The 17,193-nt window shown below is 32.5% G+C and overlaps 1 protein-coding gene across 1 annotated transcript; it reads left to right on the top strand.

Annotated features, from left to right (window-relative positions):
- Positions 1 to 35: 35 nt before the first annotated feature.
- On the top strand, positions 36 to 17,120 carry LOC128178524 (serine palmitoyltransferase 2-like). Its single transcript, XM_052845730.1, has 13 exons — positions 36 to 218; positions 3,815 to 3,991; positions 4,442 to 4,596; positions 6,506 to 6,651; positions 9,520 to 9,644; positions 9,950 to 10,043; positions 10,972 to 11,077; positions 11,563 to 11,782; positions 12,309 to 12,435; positions 13,533 to 13,668; positions 13,831 to 13,960; positions 14,156 to 14,277; positions 14,440 to 17,120. The coding sequence occupies exons 1-13, from the start codon at positions 93 to 95 to the stop codon at positions 14,444 to 14,446; spliced, it is 1,671 nt and encodes a 556-aa protein (XP_052701690.1). The 5' UTR covers positions 36 to 92; the 3' UTR covers positions 14,447 to 17,120.
- The last annotated feature ends 73 nt before the right edge of the window (positions 17,121 to 17,193 follow it).

Below are 17,193 nucleotides of genomic sequence, written 5' to 3'. Positions count from 1 at the left end.
TGGTCAATTAACTGAGGTATTTACAAATCAGAAATCGCGTTATTCAACAGTTCGTCAATGAGCAACTGGAATGATAGTGTAAACACGCGAAAATGGCAAGGGATGGATTTGAAGTGGCGGTGAACGGAATTAATAACAATTATAAACATTCAAATGGAAAATCCAACGGCATATCCGCATATTCGAACGGACACAAAGTAAATGGAACCCAAAGTAAAGTAAGAATTTAATTGAAACGTTGATTTGCGTTTTATTTGTCAATTTCAAAATATTTTAAAATAGCTTACCTGTAAAAAAAAATGTGTTCTAATTTGGAAAATATAAATCAAAAGGTAAAAATGAACCATGGTTTCAGGTTAAAGTGATTTAATAAAAAAAGGTATTAACTTAGACGTTAGGACAAGTGTTAGACACACCCATGCATAGGCCTACAGCATCTTTGTTTTTGCTGGAGTTGTTTCCCTTTTGGAAGACGCATGTCTTGTTGTCAAAACAAACTCATGTGTTTTCATAACCACTCTGACTCTGGTCAATATTTCTTCATTCTAGACATTGATATTGATTTATATTTACACCACATTACTGTTTAATACTTTCTTCTGTTTCTGTTATTTTTGCTATATAACGTTAGGCCTACCGTTAAAAGTATGATCTACATGTAATATTGCACAATACTCTGTGCAGTGTACAGTATGCTATCAGCTTTTGTCAAATTTTAGATTTCATTTATTTTCATAAACACTGTAAGTTTATGATTCCTTTAATATATGTAAAATCATTATATATCCATAGATCCTGCTTAATTTACAATGTAAACTTATTCTGGACTTTATTTTGTTTGATTGCAACACCCCCCACCCCCCCCCCCCCCCTCCAAAAAAAAAAATATATAAACTATGAGATAAGAACAGATATTAAATATATGATGGATTGGTAATACATGTAGTACAAATTTAAATGAGTAATAAAAAAAAAGATAAATGCAATTATAAAGAATATTGAAGGCAGAAGGGACGCTTTGAAATAAGGTCATGATTCTACATGTACACTGTATCGCAATTTTTAATAAAGATTTCTTTAACGATGAAAGAATTCTAAATGATATTTGACAAAATACAATGCCTTTTTGAATTGATTTTATCGATAAAAGTTAAAATTATAAAACATACAGCAACTAAAGAGTCCAATGTACTAGATCAGCAACTTTTTTTTTTTAACCAACTAGGCTATAAAAGGGAATTTTAACACCATAAAGTATTTTAATTTTCTTTTAATTAGAACAAAGGGTACAACACTACATTTTGCCCCCCCCCCCCCTCTCCCTCCGGGTCCCCCACCCCTTTCAGTACTGAGTAAATTATGTTGAAATGTATTCAGACTTAATTGAATTAATAATGAATACAGAAAAAATCTGTATGCGCTAAAAAATGGTTAAACTTTAAATTAACAGACTTGTTAAAAAAGTCTCTTTTGTGATTGTCCAAATTGTTTCATGATAATACTGGATATTGTTTTTAAAAACATGTCAATAATTAGAATGCAGATTTTGCCAAACAAAACTTGTATGCATTTATTTAAACACATCCATAGGAACGAAGATCTAGATCATTAAAGTAGATCAATGCATATTTTTATTGAACCCAGTCAGTTTAATATCTGGGACACATTTAAAATTATATTCCAGTAGATTGGAAAACATGCCATGGCCTTGTGATTGGAAGAATTTTATTTTAAGAATGGAGTTAGCTTTAAGGTTTTAAATGGAACTAAACAACCAAACAGTATTTAAAGGAAAACAACAAAGTCCCAATTTTGAATACAGGGTTCAACTATGTAGTTTGCCAATCAAGAAGCCTGGCAAGGTCACTTTTAAGTATAACATGTACGTACTAGCTGGCACAGTAATTATTAATTTTTTTTTGCTCATGTCTACTTTACATTATTACTTATTTGGTTTTTGAAATATAAATGTCCTATAAATTAGACATGATATTTGTAATTAAGCACTTTTATTTTTATCTGGTCACCAAGATATTATATTTTTTAATAGCTAGCTGAGCTTCCTGCAGAAAAGGAAATTCACTTTGCAATTTCAACCCATTTAGGCCTTAGCTTTTATAAACACTCATTAAAATATCTTACACTTCAAAATTTACTGATTTGATTTTTCATTGTACAAATTTACAACTGCGATTGGGCAGAAGTTCAGAAACTTGGAACGCCCTCTCCAATTACTAGTATATTTCAATACACTTGACTTTACGAAGTGTAAATGTACATTGTACAAGGTATTACCCATTGAAGTGATCTGTTAGAATTATTGGTTTTTTAGAGTGTTCAGCAGAAATCTCTGTTACTCTTGACAGCAATGAAAAGGTTTTCAAGCTCTCTAAATTCGTGGATTTTTCTCTTGGATTACACGTCTTCTGAAAAATAGTTTATGAACAAAGTTTAATCAAGTCTCTTGGTGCATAGCTCAAAGAGTTTCCTAAATACAAATGTCAATGTTGTCTTTTTTACTAACAAATTTTAAAAAGCTAGAGTTGACTTGCAGGATAATTTTTTCTATATACCCCGGAAAGTAATATTTCAGAATGTACCATAATTTGTTTTCTTTACAAACTAGTTTAATAGCCACCAAAATGTTTTTAAAAAGTCAGTTGATTTGATTCTGACTTTGAACTATTAAATCTTTATGTGGATTTGATATTGACAAATTCAATGCTTGGTTAAAATGGCTGGTAATACAGCATGCATTCATGCATTTGTGATTTGGTTATTTAGCTGACAGCAGGAGAAAGTAATGGTACTCCAAACCACTAACATGTGGGTACATGTTTAGATGTACAATTATTTTTTAGTAATGGTGTTGTTTGGTTTGTTATTTATAAATATATGGCAAGATGAAAATATGTTTATCACTCAGGGTTGTCTCTAAAAATTGTAGTTGAAGGAGGAAATTAACAAAGTCGAAGGGGGGGGGGGGGGGTCTGGGGTCTTGCTTATAGCTACATTGTGTTTGAAATGCAATAATAGCCGGGTAATTACCTGGTAATGGCATTATAGGTGGGGGAATTCCCTGCCCTCTGGGTCTTAGAGACAACCCTGATCACTCATACATACAAATGCACTATAGAAAAAAGACAAATCCAGACTGATGTTTTCGTTTAAAGCGCATTAGATTTTAAACAAAGTTGTTTATGAATTCCTCAATATGATTTGAACTGGGAAATATTTGGAATGAAGGTGTGAAGTATGTGGACAAGTGATGTAGTGATCATGCCTGGGGCAGGGGAAAGCAGTCTGATGGCTTCATTGTTACTCCGTGATTTATGTCTGTTAGATTGTCATTAGATGTTCAATCAGTTCAGATTTAATGTGGTTGTGACACAATGAAAATGAAGTGTGTCTTAAAAAATGAAGTGGGAAATGATGTTATTTATTTGGATTAATAATTGTTAGTGTGTGAATTTGATTGATGAATATCATTCATTGGCTGCACTGTACATACATGTATGTAAATGAGTATTCATTTTAAGATGAATTGAGGAACAAATAAACAACCTTTTGTCTAACAGAAAAACACAAATTTTAAACTGGTTCCTAGTACCTCATCTGGCTTTTACTATACTATGTCCCTGGTTTTTGGCAATAAAATATAAAATACATTTTCCCGGCTTTTCACTTTCCTCTTAGTTGTGCTCCTAATTTGTGCAATGGTCAAAAGCCTAGCTAACACAGACATGTATTATTTATTCAGCTAGGCTAACAGCTGAAGTATGAGAACTAAAAAAAAAATGATATCTTTTTACAGGTGCAGTCTACAAAAAGTACACCTACATTCAAAGAACATTTTGAACAGACCCCACTTGGTGTTGCAATATGGACATACTTAGGATATGCTATTTTAGTTGTGATCGGACAAATTAGAGATTTCCTTCGAAGTATTGGAATAGAAAAAATCAAGTCATGCACAGAACCCAAGTTACCAGTAAGAATGAATATTTGAATCACAATAACATCTCCATATCATGTTACAGTGTAAATATTTCAGTGTAAATAAGGCCACCGATCATATTAGTGAAGTAGAACTTATCACAACAAATCCTTCTGTGATTCGAAATGAAGAGCAAACAATATCTGTTTGATTGTTTTGTGCAATATTTGTCAGTTAAATCATTCAAGCACTAAATCTACTTTATTTATAGTTTGACTTAAATTTCAGCCAATTTTGCTTAAAATATCCTAAATTATGACAAAGTCTGGAAATACTTGTGAAGCATTTTCTATAAATCTTTCCTTCCAGCCTATCTGGTCGTCTGATAAGCTATGAGTTCACTGTTCAGCTCAATGTTTTTTTCTGAAAAAATATTTTGCTCTCTTATGTATACAAGTATTTAGACATAAAGCATTTTGATTTTGATTTTATGTCTTATTTTAGGGTTTTGTGCCTCTTTTCCAAAGTTGGGAAAGTTTCTACACCAGGAACTTGTACAGAAGGATCCGAGACTGTTGGAACCGTCCAATAGGAAGTGTGGCGGGGGCAGAGATGGACATTCTGGAGAGAGTTAGCCATGACCATGGTTGGAACTTTGAGTACGTGATTCACTGCATTCAACACATTGGCTCAGATATTTAATTGTAGGCAGCAGATTTGCAGAAAGTTTTTAAATTCTCGTCCAGATTTTTTAAACTTATCTTTCCGGTTTACCTTGAAACATTTATTCAGTTTTGATCTATATACACATACGGGAATGAAGAAATTGCTTTTTGAGATTTATTTGGTTTAGCTCACAGATATGTTGCTGTTAAGAGGGAGGGGTATCAAGTTTAAGTAGGTGACTATCTGGGTTACACTGAAAAGGTGAAATTATACCAATGCTGACCTGTTTACATATATTAAAACAGTTTATGTCAGAATCCTCTGGAAGTTTTAAGGTGTCATTGTATTACACCAGCTTTAAGAATACACTCCTTAGAGATTTAAAGCAGATAATGTTTGTTTACAATTCATAAAACTAGATACCCACTAGTGTGAAGGCATTTTAGGAAGTTCATAAAAAAATATCAGAATGGAAGTTAGGCACCCCCCTTGGGGGGGGGGGGGGGGGGGGGGGGGGGGTACATGTAACTTTAGAAAAAGGGGGGTTGTTAAGGGTTGCTGTGTGTTTGCTGTTAGGAATGCAACACCTAACCTTTAAATTAAAAAAAAAAAATAAATATAAAAGAACTTTGAACTTATTAGGGATGAATGAAACAAAATTTTGAGGGCTACAATTGATACAATACATGTACTAGCTTAGTTGTATATGCATCTGAGCTCCAGGCTACTTAGTGACAAACAAAGAAACAATGAACTTTGGTGGCGGTCATGCCTGACAATTAGATATGGAAAAAGTGATTAATTTGATTGGGCTGAGCTAAAGGCCAATGGATCTGGTGTCATTGAATGATACAAATATGATCCTGCTGCTGCCTGTCGTTTCATTGACGTTTGCTAAGTACCAGGCTAGTTGTAGCATGAAAGGTTAACACATGGCAAAAGACATTTCCTGAAACGTCGTACACAAGTCATGTCTTGTATGTATCCTGAGTGTCATACGGGATGAGGTGATCAGGTCTCTGTGCACACACCTCCCTGTACGTGCGTTACGTTATGCTGTAATGAAATCAAGGAATTAGCAGCATAACTTGACGCACTGTGCATATGTTTACTGATTACCCCACACATACACAGGTTTTGGCCTATTCTTCTGTCTTCACTTGGTTTTTTTTTGTAAGAATATATATACTGTAGAATATGAAAGAGAATTGGCTTTATTTTGTATTTATTCTATCACATACAGGTTGTAAGATACAAAAACTTTCTTTAAATTGAATATAAATATTCATGAACTACTTGACTTTTTAAAGAATGTTAAGTAAAAAGAAAAAAATTATAATCAGGATACATTAAAATATATAGTGTCAAACATTATAGATGAAAGTTTGCTGAATTTAATGTGATTTGTTTATGTCCCATTTCATTTGAGATTCAGGAGAGAACTCGAGAAATCAATGGCTTTTATTGTGATGAGCACGTACATGAAAGAACAATCAATATGTACCTAACCATTCTTGCTGGTGCTATGGGTAATGCATGAATTAGAATTAATGTGGAATAGGGAAATTTTTACTTGAATATTGTTATATAATGTACATGGTTCAGTGTTGTATTCTGGTAGTCATTTCAGTAAATAAACACGATGATAATAAAATTGCAAATTTAAATGCATACTTCTATTCTAAGTTGCTTGAATAATATTGAAAATCTCTCATTAAAAAATGCCACATTAAGGAAAAAAATTGTTTTGACAGTTAAATTGTCCATTAATTATTTTGTTCCTGCTACCCTATTGCATCTTTTCAAAAGGGGACATGTTCATTGCAATAAGAACATTTCCTGCATTATTGATGGAGGAATGGATTGTAACAATACTCCTGACAGCTTTTGTTGTTTGTTTAGATTGACTGGCAAAAAACAGAGGGTGTTGAACCTTGGGTCATACAACTACCTGGGGTTTTCGCAGAATGAGGGTCCGTGTGCAGATGCGGTGGAGGACATCGTCAATAAATACGGGGTCGGAACGTGTGCCAGTCGGCAGGAAATGGGTACAGCTTGATTTTTTTTATTTAAAGATTCTCTTTGATCACCAATCAAAATCCAGGGTTAAATGTTCTTCTTTAATCCAAAGCAACAAAGTAAAAAATAAGATCAATAAGCATCAAATATTGAACTTTAGATCACTAACGAACTGTTAAGATAAGTCGGAAGCAAGTTTTTTATGGTGTGGTGAACATGGGTAATACTGTACATTTGGGGGGTTTTTTTGCGTGGTACAAAATTTGCTAAAATGGGGATGTGTAGCATTTTTAATTTGTGTCAGTTATTTTTTGCGATTTTAAAAGTTTCTTATAAAAAATAATACAGAATATAATTTCTGCATATTCAATAATTTGCGATGTGAAAGAGATCATGAAAAAAGCGAAAATTAGATCATCGCGAAATTTACAGGATATACGGTAATGTCACAATATAATTATGAAAAGTTTTATCTTGATTTATACATATATGAATTCACATGTAGGGAAGAAAAGACAAAAAGTAATTTTTTATCACTTCTATCAAATTTGGCCATATATCTATAGTGTTTACAATACATGTAGTAGAAATGTATTTAATGGTGTCAATCTTTGTGATATGTATTCTGAAAAAAAAGATTTTATAGAGGTTGAATACCTGCAGGTAAATTGAATTGTTTTTATAGCATTCCTAAGAGTTAAACTTATCATTATTTTTTATCCCACCTGGCTCCATTAAATTGACCTCTATTCCATTAGTAGTTTAAACTGCGATCCTGCCTGTGGGGGGGGGGGGGGGGGGGGGGGGGGTCCAATCAAATGAAATTTCAAATATGCATTAACTATATAGATAAAAAAAAATTCTGAAATTTTATAATCATTGTCTGGTTAAAAAAATTGGCAACACTAAATAAATAAATATAGTCATATTATCTATTTTGTTTGATTGACATGTTTTTAGTAAATATACCACTAGTACATGAATACAGAGGGTTCCGCTTAATCTGATAGTCAATTTGTCAGAGAAAAATTATCAGATTAACCGATTATTATATTAACCAATTTAGCGTTTTTGTGCTCTTTAATTTTGGTAAAGAATAAAATACAACTTGTTTCAATACATAATTTATCAACAAAAAGATATAATCTGTTTGTCAATAGTTTGAAATGAAATAATTTACCTTGCATTAGCAATGAAATAGCATTTTAGCCGTTATTTTGTTTGTATATGCTCAAAAGAAAATGTTTCCCTTCATCACTGTTCATTACGATGGTTTCAATGTGGCGGCCATTTTGACAGGAAGTAGTAAGAGGAAATGGCTATTTGGCTGAACATTCCCTCTTTTCACCTGGACAATTTATTTTAATTCTTTTTCTGGTATATAGAATGCTCTTAAATAATTAATTATGCATGATAACAAATTATTTGAATTTTATTCATTAAGTTTTCTACCCCGATGTAAAATTGAGAGTAATCAGAATTTCCTCGATGTCACATGTTCCCAAGCACTTTTGATTCAGAAATTACATGTTTAAATAATTCTTAATGGTGCAAGCCTAGCATGAAATTAACACAGGCAATTGGCAATTGGTACATGAAAAAACAGTAAAATGTGTACACAGGTAAGGTCAGTTCTGTGTGCGGTCATCCGGAACAACTATCGATGTCGGTAGCTTTCATCTTACGAAGAAGTGAGCCACCCGTGTGTGTTGAAGTGAAACTAATGCCTTGTAAAGAGTTACTGTGTACACAAAAGGAAGGAATATAAAGGTGTTAGAGGGTGGGCTGAACTATCGATGTCGGTATCTTTCATCTATCGACCAGCTGACCACCTGTGTGCGTTGAGCTGTGACTAATCCCCTGAAGCACCCTTATTTGCAAGTTTTAGGCACGTGCCAAGCTGTTTACACAGTGAGAGGTTATACACGAAGTGGACATGGGGGAAGAGGTGTGAAAATGTTAACTGATATTTGATCGGACGACAGAAATCGTATCATATTAACCGAAAATGACATTTTTTTCAATCAGATTATCAGTAGAAATTACAAAGGCTTATATAGCAAATGGATCGGTGTTTTGATTTTATATCAGATTAACCGAATTATCACATTAACCGCGATCAGATTAAGTGGAACCCTCTGTATAATCATAGATTACATTTCTTGTGGATATTTTTACCAAATAAAAAGATAGAACCTTAACGAATACTTGATAAAAGTTCAAAAATTGTTTGAAACATGAATCAAATCAGCGTTGTATCTTGAGATAAACTATTTGTACCTATCCCATGCTGGCAAGTCTAATCTTTCAAAGAGATAGGGAAGTCATTAAGTGTCTCATAAGGGGTTTGAATCATATGCAGGGGGAAAGGGTGTGAAATTTTGACATATGACTTTGATTTTTTTCATCACACATTTACATTGTAAATTCAGAGAGGTTGATACACACTTTAAGCTAAAACTGTATGATACAATAAGTCCTTATAAATCCAATTTACCCATAAGTACTAGGTTTTTTCTCAAAATTCAAACAACTTGTATGCTTAGCTTTTAAATGGGAAAAACTCTTATCTTTAACTCCGACCTTTTATTTAACCCACAATGCAGTAATCTGCTTAGCTATTCTAAGGCCCAAATGAAACACACTTTTAAAAGGTAAATCCAGGTGTTTTTAAAGGAGCTCAAATTAAATCACAGAAAATTAGGGATTTCCTACGATATTATATGTCCAGTGCTGAAACAGTTCACTTCATCCTATTCTTATGAAATATGGATGTGTCACAGTAATAAAATCAATATGGTATAATGATTACACATACTGCTGTTTGGTATGTGTTGTGTGTTTCACATATTGTCTTCTCCTTAAGATAAAGCATTGATGTGACTTTGTTGTTACAGGTTACCTTGACCTTCACAGAAATCTTGACATCTTAGTTGCCGAGTACCTAGGAGTGGAAGACGCCATCACCGTTCCTATGGGATTTGCGACCAATTCTATGAACATGCCACTCCTTGTTGGCAAAGTATGCATATTTTGGGTCCAGATTTTGAACAAGAATGATTTATTTTTTGAAAAAGAAATCTTGAAAACCAAAATGAAATCCATAGGAATTAGGAAGTCAGATAAAGAAATTGTGTCACCTGTAGCTTTTCATGATAAGATAAGTTAGAAATTAAGTCTAAATAACACGACACCCTGATAAGTGTGACACAATTTGTACTAACTGATATCAGAGAGCTAGAATAAGCAACAGAAATTTCTCTATTTTTTTTTTTGTAATCTATAGTTTTTGATTGAAGACTTATTTTTTTGTGTGTGTTTTTTCAGGGTTGTTTAATTTTGAGTGATGAATTGAATCACGCTTCACTGATCTTGGGTTCGCGATTGTCAGGAGCCAGCATTAGAACATTCAAACATAATGGTTTGTTGATTCAGACTCTCTTCCTCTTACATTCTCTGCAGTGATAGAATTCTCCATACTTCTACTTTAATACTGAAGAATCATGGCTAACACTACATTCCTTACATCAAGATAAGGTCTTGAATAAATTTAGGAAGTTCTTTTGTATTTTGATGATTATTTAGAATAAGAAAATGAATCGAAAGTAATTTTCGAGGCAGTTCCTAATTTCTTGATCTACATGTAGTAGATTGATTCACAGGCCTTCTATAAGAAATGTGGGCACTATCAGTTAACATATTTCAACACTCTTTTTTGAAATAACTGCACTGTATAGGTATCTACTTTAGTTCAAATCTTGTTTCACCTGAGGCTTAGAACAAATTATGGATTTCAAAACAACTGAGTGAATGTTAATCGGGATTCAAACAATTTAAAATTTTCTAAAAAGAGAGTAACATATACAATTGAACTTTGATATCTCGAACACGGATATCTCAAATAATGGATATGTCGAAGTGATTTCTATGTCCCAACCTCTTACTTTTTAAAGTTTTTTACCCTCGGTATATCAAATATTTGGATATTTCGAAGTTTTTAAAGTCCCATCTAGTTCGAGATAACGAAGTTTGACTGTACCTATGTTTACCTCTATAAGAGGTGGATGTATATATGCATGGTAATTAGTTTCCTTTGACTGTATCTTGTAAAACAAATTTTAAAGTTAGACCACACAGTAGTCGAGAAAAATCCTCTGATGAACTTAAATGCAAAGAACAAAACTGTACTTTGATTTACACCATATATTTTATTCATGATATTCAATTACAGTAAATACAGTGTACAAGATATATTCATTGGGTTGGTTTCGAATAGAAACGAAAAAAAAATTGCATAGAATTGAAATTATGTTCTTGTAGTTTTGAAAATAAAGCTTTTTTGATTGAAGATATGGAAGATTTAGAGGAAAAGCTACGTTTTGCTGTTGCTGAGGGAATGCCAAGGACACATAGGCCCTGGAAGAAGATCCTTATTGTAGTAGAGGGCATTTATAGGTAAGAATATTGTCTTGAAAGATTTCAGGGCTGTGTTTTACAAAAAAACTTACTACTTAAAAACCAAATTAATGAATGCTAATTATTCACAAACTAATTAATTTTTTATTATATTGGCTGTAGAATATAATTATGATAATCAAAATAGTTGTAAATAAATGGTTTTATATTAATGTCGTTCATTAATGACCATTCATTGAGACTAAAAATATTTACGACTTTGTTGTAAGTTCGTTTGTTAAACGTAGTCCAGGTGAGTTGGTGGTCAACCACTTTCCATACAATTACCTGCTTACTTGAAGAACGAATATGATAGCCTCCAAATATCTTGGTTGGGACAGTTTACATATATAAACTGTAAAGCTGTTTATATAAAGGGTAAACCATTCCAACCATGTTTCTGATGACATAAATTTTGTAGCTATCAATTGCAAATCAATTCAATTGATTTAGTAAATACAATTACCTTAATTTTTTAATTGTAGTATGGAGGGTTCCATTGTACGACTTCCAGACATCATTCAGCTCAAAAAGAAATACAAAGCATACATCTATCTGGATGAGGCACATAGCATAGGTGCTCTGGGACCTCATGGGAAGGGCGTGGTTGATTATTTTGGACTGAATCCAAAGGATATTGATGTCATGATGGGGACCTTCACTAAAAGTTTTGGTGCTGTTGGTGGATATTTGGGAGGCTCTAAGGTAAATGATTAGTTAACTACATGTATTGTAATACGCTGTTGTTAATCACAAGGATGCATGCAACGGTGAAAATAAGAAACCAAGCTATTTAAAACATGATCTTGGAGATACTATACTTGGACTCTTTATGTAAAAACAATATGGCACTTAATTCACATAATCAGGAAGAACCATTGAAATCTGCTAATCATTTCCTTAATCTAAAAGTGAAGTAGATCCAAAGCCATTTCAACCATAGCTGCAATTTATATCAAAACTTTATTTTGAATCAAACTTAAGTGATCATAAGGTTGTATATGAGATTCCTTTTCTAAACTATTTGATATCATACCTATTTGTGAAGCGTAAAATTCAACCACTATTTGCAGGAAATGTCTGGGCCTTATGAATTATAAAAAAACAATAATGGTTTTATGATTGCTGAGGGAAATAACTTGATTGTCTGAAAGAGAAAATACTGGTAATTCCATCACCATACACCAAAAGCAAAAAAAATCAATATATTTTCTTCTTCTTTTTTAAACAGAATTTGGTAAACCACCTACGAGTGTCCTCCCATTCAGCCATTTACTCCGGTTCCATGCCACCCTGTGTAATTCAGCAGGTGATCTCCTCCATGAAAATCATGCTGGGAAAAGATGGAACCAACGAAGGTACATACTGTTTATTTGGATAACAAAAATAGATCTACTGATTATTGTAAAAATTTCATTGATCTCTGTTCAGGTGTCAGTTTGAAATGTGGAGAGAGAGAGAGAGAGAGAGAGAGAGTTTTGTTTTACGGTAAGTATTTCTTTTCCATAAGTACATAAATTTAAAAGCACCACAGGATTTATTTTGGGGGGGGGGGTATTATTAAATATTACTAAAATTGAAGTTATTAACTTCCCTGTCCTTGAAGGAAAGACACTTGCAGATATGAGAAATTTTAGATTGAAGGAAATTCTGTTATCCTTTTATAATTTCAGGTTCTATCAGTGTTTCCTTTTAGATATAAAGATTATAACCTTTTTTTCAATCTTTTTTATGCAATATTTATAATTTTACAGTGTCTTTGATAATGCTATGAATCCAATTCGTAACACATAATTAAAGGCATTACATCAATGACACAAATGATATAATGTAGGGAGCAAGCAATGTTTGCATAATTGTACGGAAAACCCCCCCCCATAAAATGTCAATAATATGATATTTAATTGTACAACTGCTGAAAATTATATTTATAAGGAATTATTCTTTTAATACTTATGAGGTGATCTTTACAGTCATGAAGTGATCAAATCTATCATAAAGCCCTTACGTCCCGACCAATATGATTACCTCATAATACTCAAGAATGATTCCTTATTTCTTCATTCAATACTTTCTGATGTCACTGGATTGACAGATATGTGACTAAGGGTAACATATTGGGTATCAGTTGTTCAATGGTTAGAGTCAACCAGGACTCCAACCCAGGTCCTCAGCACACTAATTTAGAGTGCTGAAGTCTAACTTAGAGTGCTGAGGTCTAACTTAGAGTGCTGAGGTCTAACTTAGAGTGCTGAGGACCTGGGTTGGAGTCCTGGTTGAGACTTGACTTTTCACTGCCTTTTACACCAAAATTATTTGTGTGCGAGAGCATGGTTGATTAGTAATTACTGAAGCATTAAAATAATCACTAAAAAATCAAACCTTAGATCAAGGACAGCGTTGAATCTCTGTATACAAAATTGTCATTGAATAATGATGTGATTGTTTTACACAGGAAAGCAGAGGATAGACACTCTGGCCTGGAATACAACCTACTTCAGACAGAGACTAGTGGAGATGGGCTTCATTGTGTATGGAAACGAACACTCCCCTGTTGTTCCAATATTGCTTTTTATGCCAGGGAAAATCAGGTAATAATTTCAACATTATTATTATTATAAATATGCGAGAAGTTATGAAAAGGCAGAGTATTGTTGTTAGTCATTGATTTGTGAAATTAGGCTTACATATTTGTTTTTATTAGATATTATAGCATTGGTTCTAAAGAGTACATGGAATTTGTTGTGTTTTAGTTGCCTTAGCAGAGAGTGTTTGAAGAGGGGACTGGGAATTGTTGTTGTGGGTTTTCCTGCTACCCCTATCATAGAGTCCCGTGCCAGGTTCTGTCTCTCAGCCGCTCACACCAAGGAAATGCTGGACAAAGTAAGAAAGTTCAATTTCATTTTTTCCTCTGATGCATTTATCAAATTTCAGAAAAGAATATTTGTTTTTATTTTTTAGAAAAAGTGAAAATTGAAATGAATATAAGAGTTATCAAAAATTTAATTGTTATTTGTGATGTGACAAGCAGGATAACTCTTGCTTTCCTCTTTAACTTTTTTTTATTGGGACTTTTAGGCTTTAGATATTCTGGATGAAGTTGGAGATTTGTTGAAATTAAAGTATTCGAGATTAAAAAGACAGCCAGCTTTAGCTGAAAGTGACAACAAAGAACTCAAAAATGGCACAAGAAACTCAAGGTATAGCTTTCAACAAGAATTTTTTCTTGTATATGAAACAATCTTATTTTTATGATACGCATATCAAATTTCTGTTGTTTATTTTGAAATGAAATTTATTTTAATAACCAAGTAGTTGATATTTCATGCATAGTGTCTGAAAAATGTTAATTTTTTTTCCAGTGAGTAGTAAATTTAAGGATGACCAATGGCTTCAGAAAAGAATTAAGGGTTGTTCCACTTGGACTTTAGTCACTTCGATCTCCCTTACCAATGTGTTGTCTTCACACTTCACAGTATTATGACATCTTTTCCTGCCAGCTAGTGCAAAAATATATCAAGAGTGGCACAGGAAGAGAGAGAGAGCCAACATTACCAAATTAAAAAAGGGTATCATTTAATGAGTTCACCAGATAATTCATCATTTGGTGCAACTGTATTTAGACATTAGTGGAATTGATTATTTACAGGTCACTTTCCTCACAGAAACTACTGGACTGTCAATTCTTTACTGTAAAAATTCATAGTATATAGAGCTATCTTCGGCACTATACGACTGCTAGTTCTTTTCCTAGATGCAAATATCAATTTTTGACATACATGTATTAGTCATAGTTTAGCACTGATGTTAATAATTTTAAGACATCCTTTATTTACAAGACGGTTTTGTTTCCACTAGACATTTTACACTTGTTAGATTGTGTATCACAACAATTACATGCAGATTAACCATGTATATTGACTGTTATTTTTATTCACGGTTGTGCTGTGTTAACTATATGCATGAAAACTATTACATACATGTATCATCAAATGCAGATCATTCCTTCATTATATGATTATATGACATATTTTTTTATTTTTTGGATGTACGCTCACATATCAATGTATATTATCCTCATGGAACTGGGTTATTCATATACATATGAACTGCAGTTGCTTTGAGTGCTCTACTTATACCACACTGATGCCACAAGATTATTGCTGGGTTTATTGTCATTTTTTTCATAAATCTTTCAAGTGATATTTTTGATAGGTAGAACTAAGTACAGTAGATATTATCAATGTCAAACTGTATACTGCATTTTTGCAGGCATGTAATATATAAAAAAAATTTCAATGTAAACATAGTCAGGTATTGTCACATGATGCTGGTCATGTTTTTGTATTTTTTTATAGGTGTCAATGAATATCATATCTTTCATTTTATTTATTATCATTAACCATAGAAATTTCATTTCAATAGAGATAAAGATCAAGGATCTCTCTTTCCATTTGTTTTCATCCGACCATACATTAATACAACATTGCAGTTGTGTAACTGGTACTTTATTAATTTACTTCCAACTTTGATTAAGCTTTTAAAACATGACTTCTTTTGCTCAACTAAAAACATTGCCCCATTTATATGTTGTTTCAGTCGTATTTACTGCTACATGTGTGCTGAACAAATTTTTTTATGTTCTTTTTCTAGGTTTTTTTTTTTTGTGAAATGCATTTATTAATATGCTTAGTCTATATAAAAGCACTGAATTGTACAAGGTTTGAGGACTTTATGTAATAGACAAGCCTGTACTTTCTTTTGCCACTAGGAATACATATAAGACTTTGGTGTGCTCATCTGTTTCAAGGAATGTTCAAAATAGAACTTATTTCATATTATAGAATTAGGCTAATGCATTTATTACTTAGGTTTAGGGAATTTCTGACATTGGTTGAAATACAGAATTTTATTTCATAATATTCTAAGACTTTCTTATTGATATTCTATGTACAATTCTTTTGCTACCGTATTCCTATCTGCATTGCTATTTATCTACCGGTACTATTCTCTCTTTAAGTTATTTTCAGTTTGGGTCATTTCTTCTGTTTGTGTTTTAATTTTATATTTATTTTAATTTTATATGCAAGATTGTTAAGGTTATGCAAAAATTAACCCATTTGCAACAGTTTAAATTTAAGCTATGTTCTACAACTATATTCCTGATTGCTTTAAGTATAATTAAACTGTTCAAGGCAATTTAATTCCAATTTGATACGTCGGAGAAACCTTATTTTTTGGTATTGTTAAAATTATCAATCGTTTTCCAAACAATTTGCATTCAAATTCAGACATTCTTCTTACTCAGTTCTAAAGCAATACTGAATGATGCTCAGAATATTTCTTCTCTATCCCAGTTATGTGTTTTCCAATGTGAACCCCTTGAAGACATTATCCCCCTAAGGCCCTAACACCATCATGTCATCTAGAGTCACCATTGGACCTGTATGAATTCCATATCCCTTCGTTTCAATAATATTTATTTTTTTGTTTAAGCATAGAATTATGTAAGGTTCCAAATAGGAAATTTTTTGTTTTGTTTATACCAATATATGTGCCATTTTGATACACATATTTTACTTACTGCTACATTTATTGGATGACATTAAGCAAATGTATTTATTTTTTACATTTATAAATTTGTGTGCATATGTGTGAGTGAATTTGCTTTCTTTTGTATATATATATATTCTCTTTTGAGTATAATTTATTAAATTTCTTGTTAATATGTAATGTACATGTATATCTTTCCCATATTCCATTTATAGTTTGTCACGAGTTTATTCAAAATTGCCTGAATGAAACTTTTATGGATTATGCAACTTGTCAATGAGTCTCACGCGTGTCAACAATAAATGTATGTCACAAGAGAAGAGACAGGTCGAGAGGGAAACTTTTTTTGTTTATTTGACAATGCACAAACATGCAAATTATTCTTATAAAACTATGTGATCTACAATTTATTATGAGAGCCAAAAACGGCTGAAACATGTTGAAATCCTATTTTTGTTTTTTGACAGATAAATAAAAATTTATTAAATCAGCTGCGTGTTTTTGATATTTTTCATTACTTACACTCGTGTGGGTTTGTAAAATTTCCAAGGTCGATAAATAGC

This window comes from Crassostrea angulata, chromosome 3 (assembly GCF_025612915.1).
Source record: "Crassostrea angulata isolate pt1a10 chromosome 3, ASM2561291v2, whole genome shotgun sequence".
In the NCBI taxonomy this organism is placed as follows: domain Eukaryota; kingdom Metazoa; phylum Mollusca; class Bivalvia; order Ostreida; family Ostreidae; genus Magallana; species Magallana angulata.
The sequence above is the reverse complement of the archived record's forward strand: the minus strand, read 5'-3'. Positions and strand labels throughout refer to the sequence as shown.

Bases quoted from the DNA above. Each gene is read 5' to 3' on its own strand.
- LOC128178524 (XM_052845730.1), top strand. From the start codon at position 93: ATGGCAAGGGATGGATTTGAAGTGGCGGTGAACGGAATTAATAACAAT. The intron at 6,652-9,519 runs GTACAGCTTGAT...TTGTTGTTACAG, and splicing joins TGCCAGTCGGCAGGAAATGG to GTTACCTTGACCTTCACAGA. The intron at 12,436-13,532 runs GTACATACTGTT...TGTTTTACACAG, and splicing joins AAAAGATGGAACCAACGAAG to GAAAGCAGAGGATAGACACT.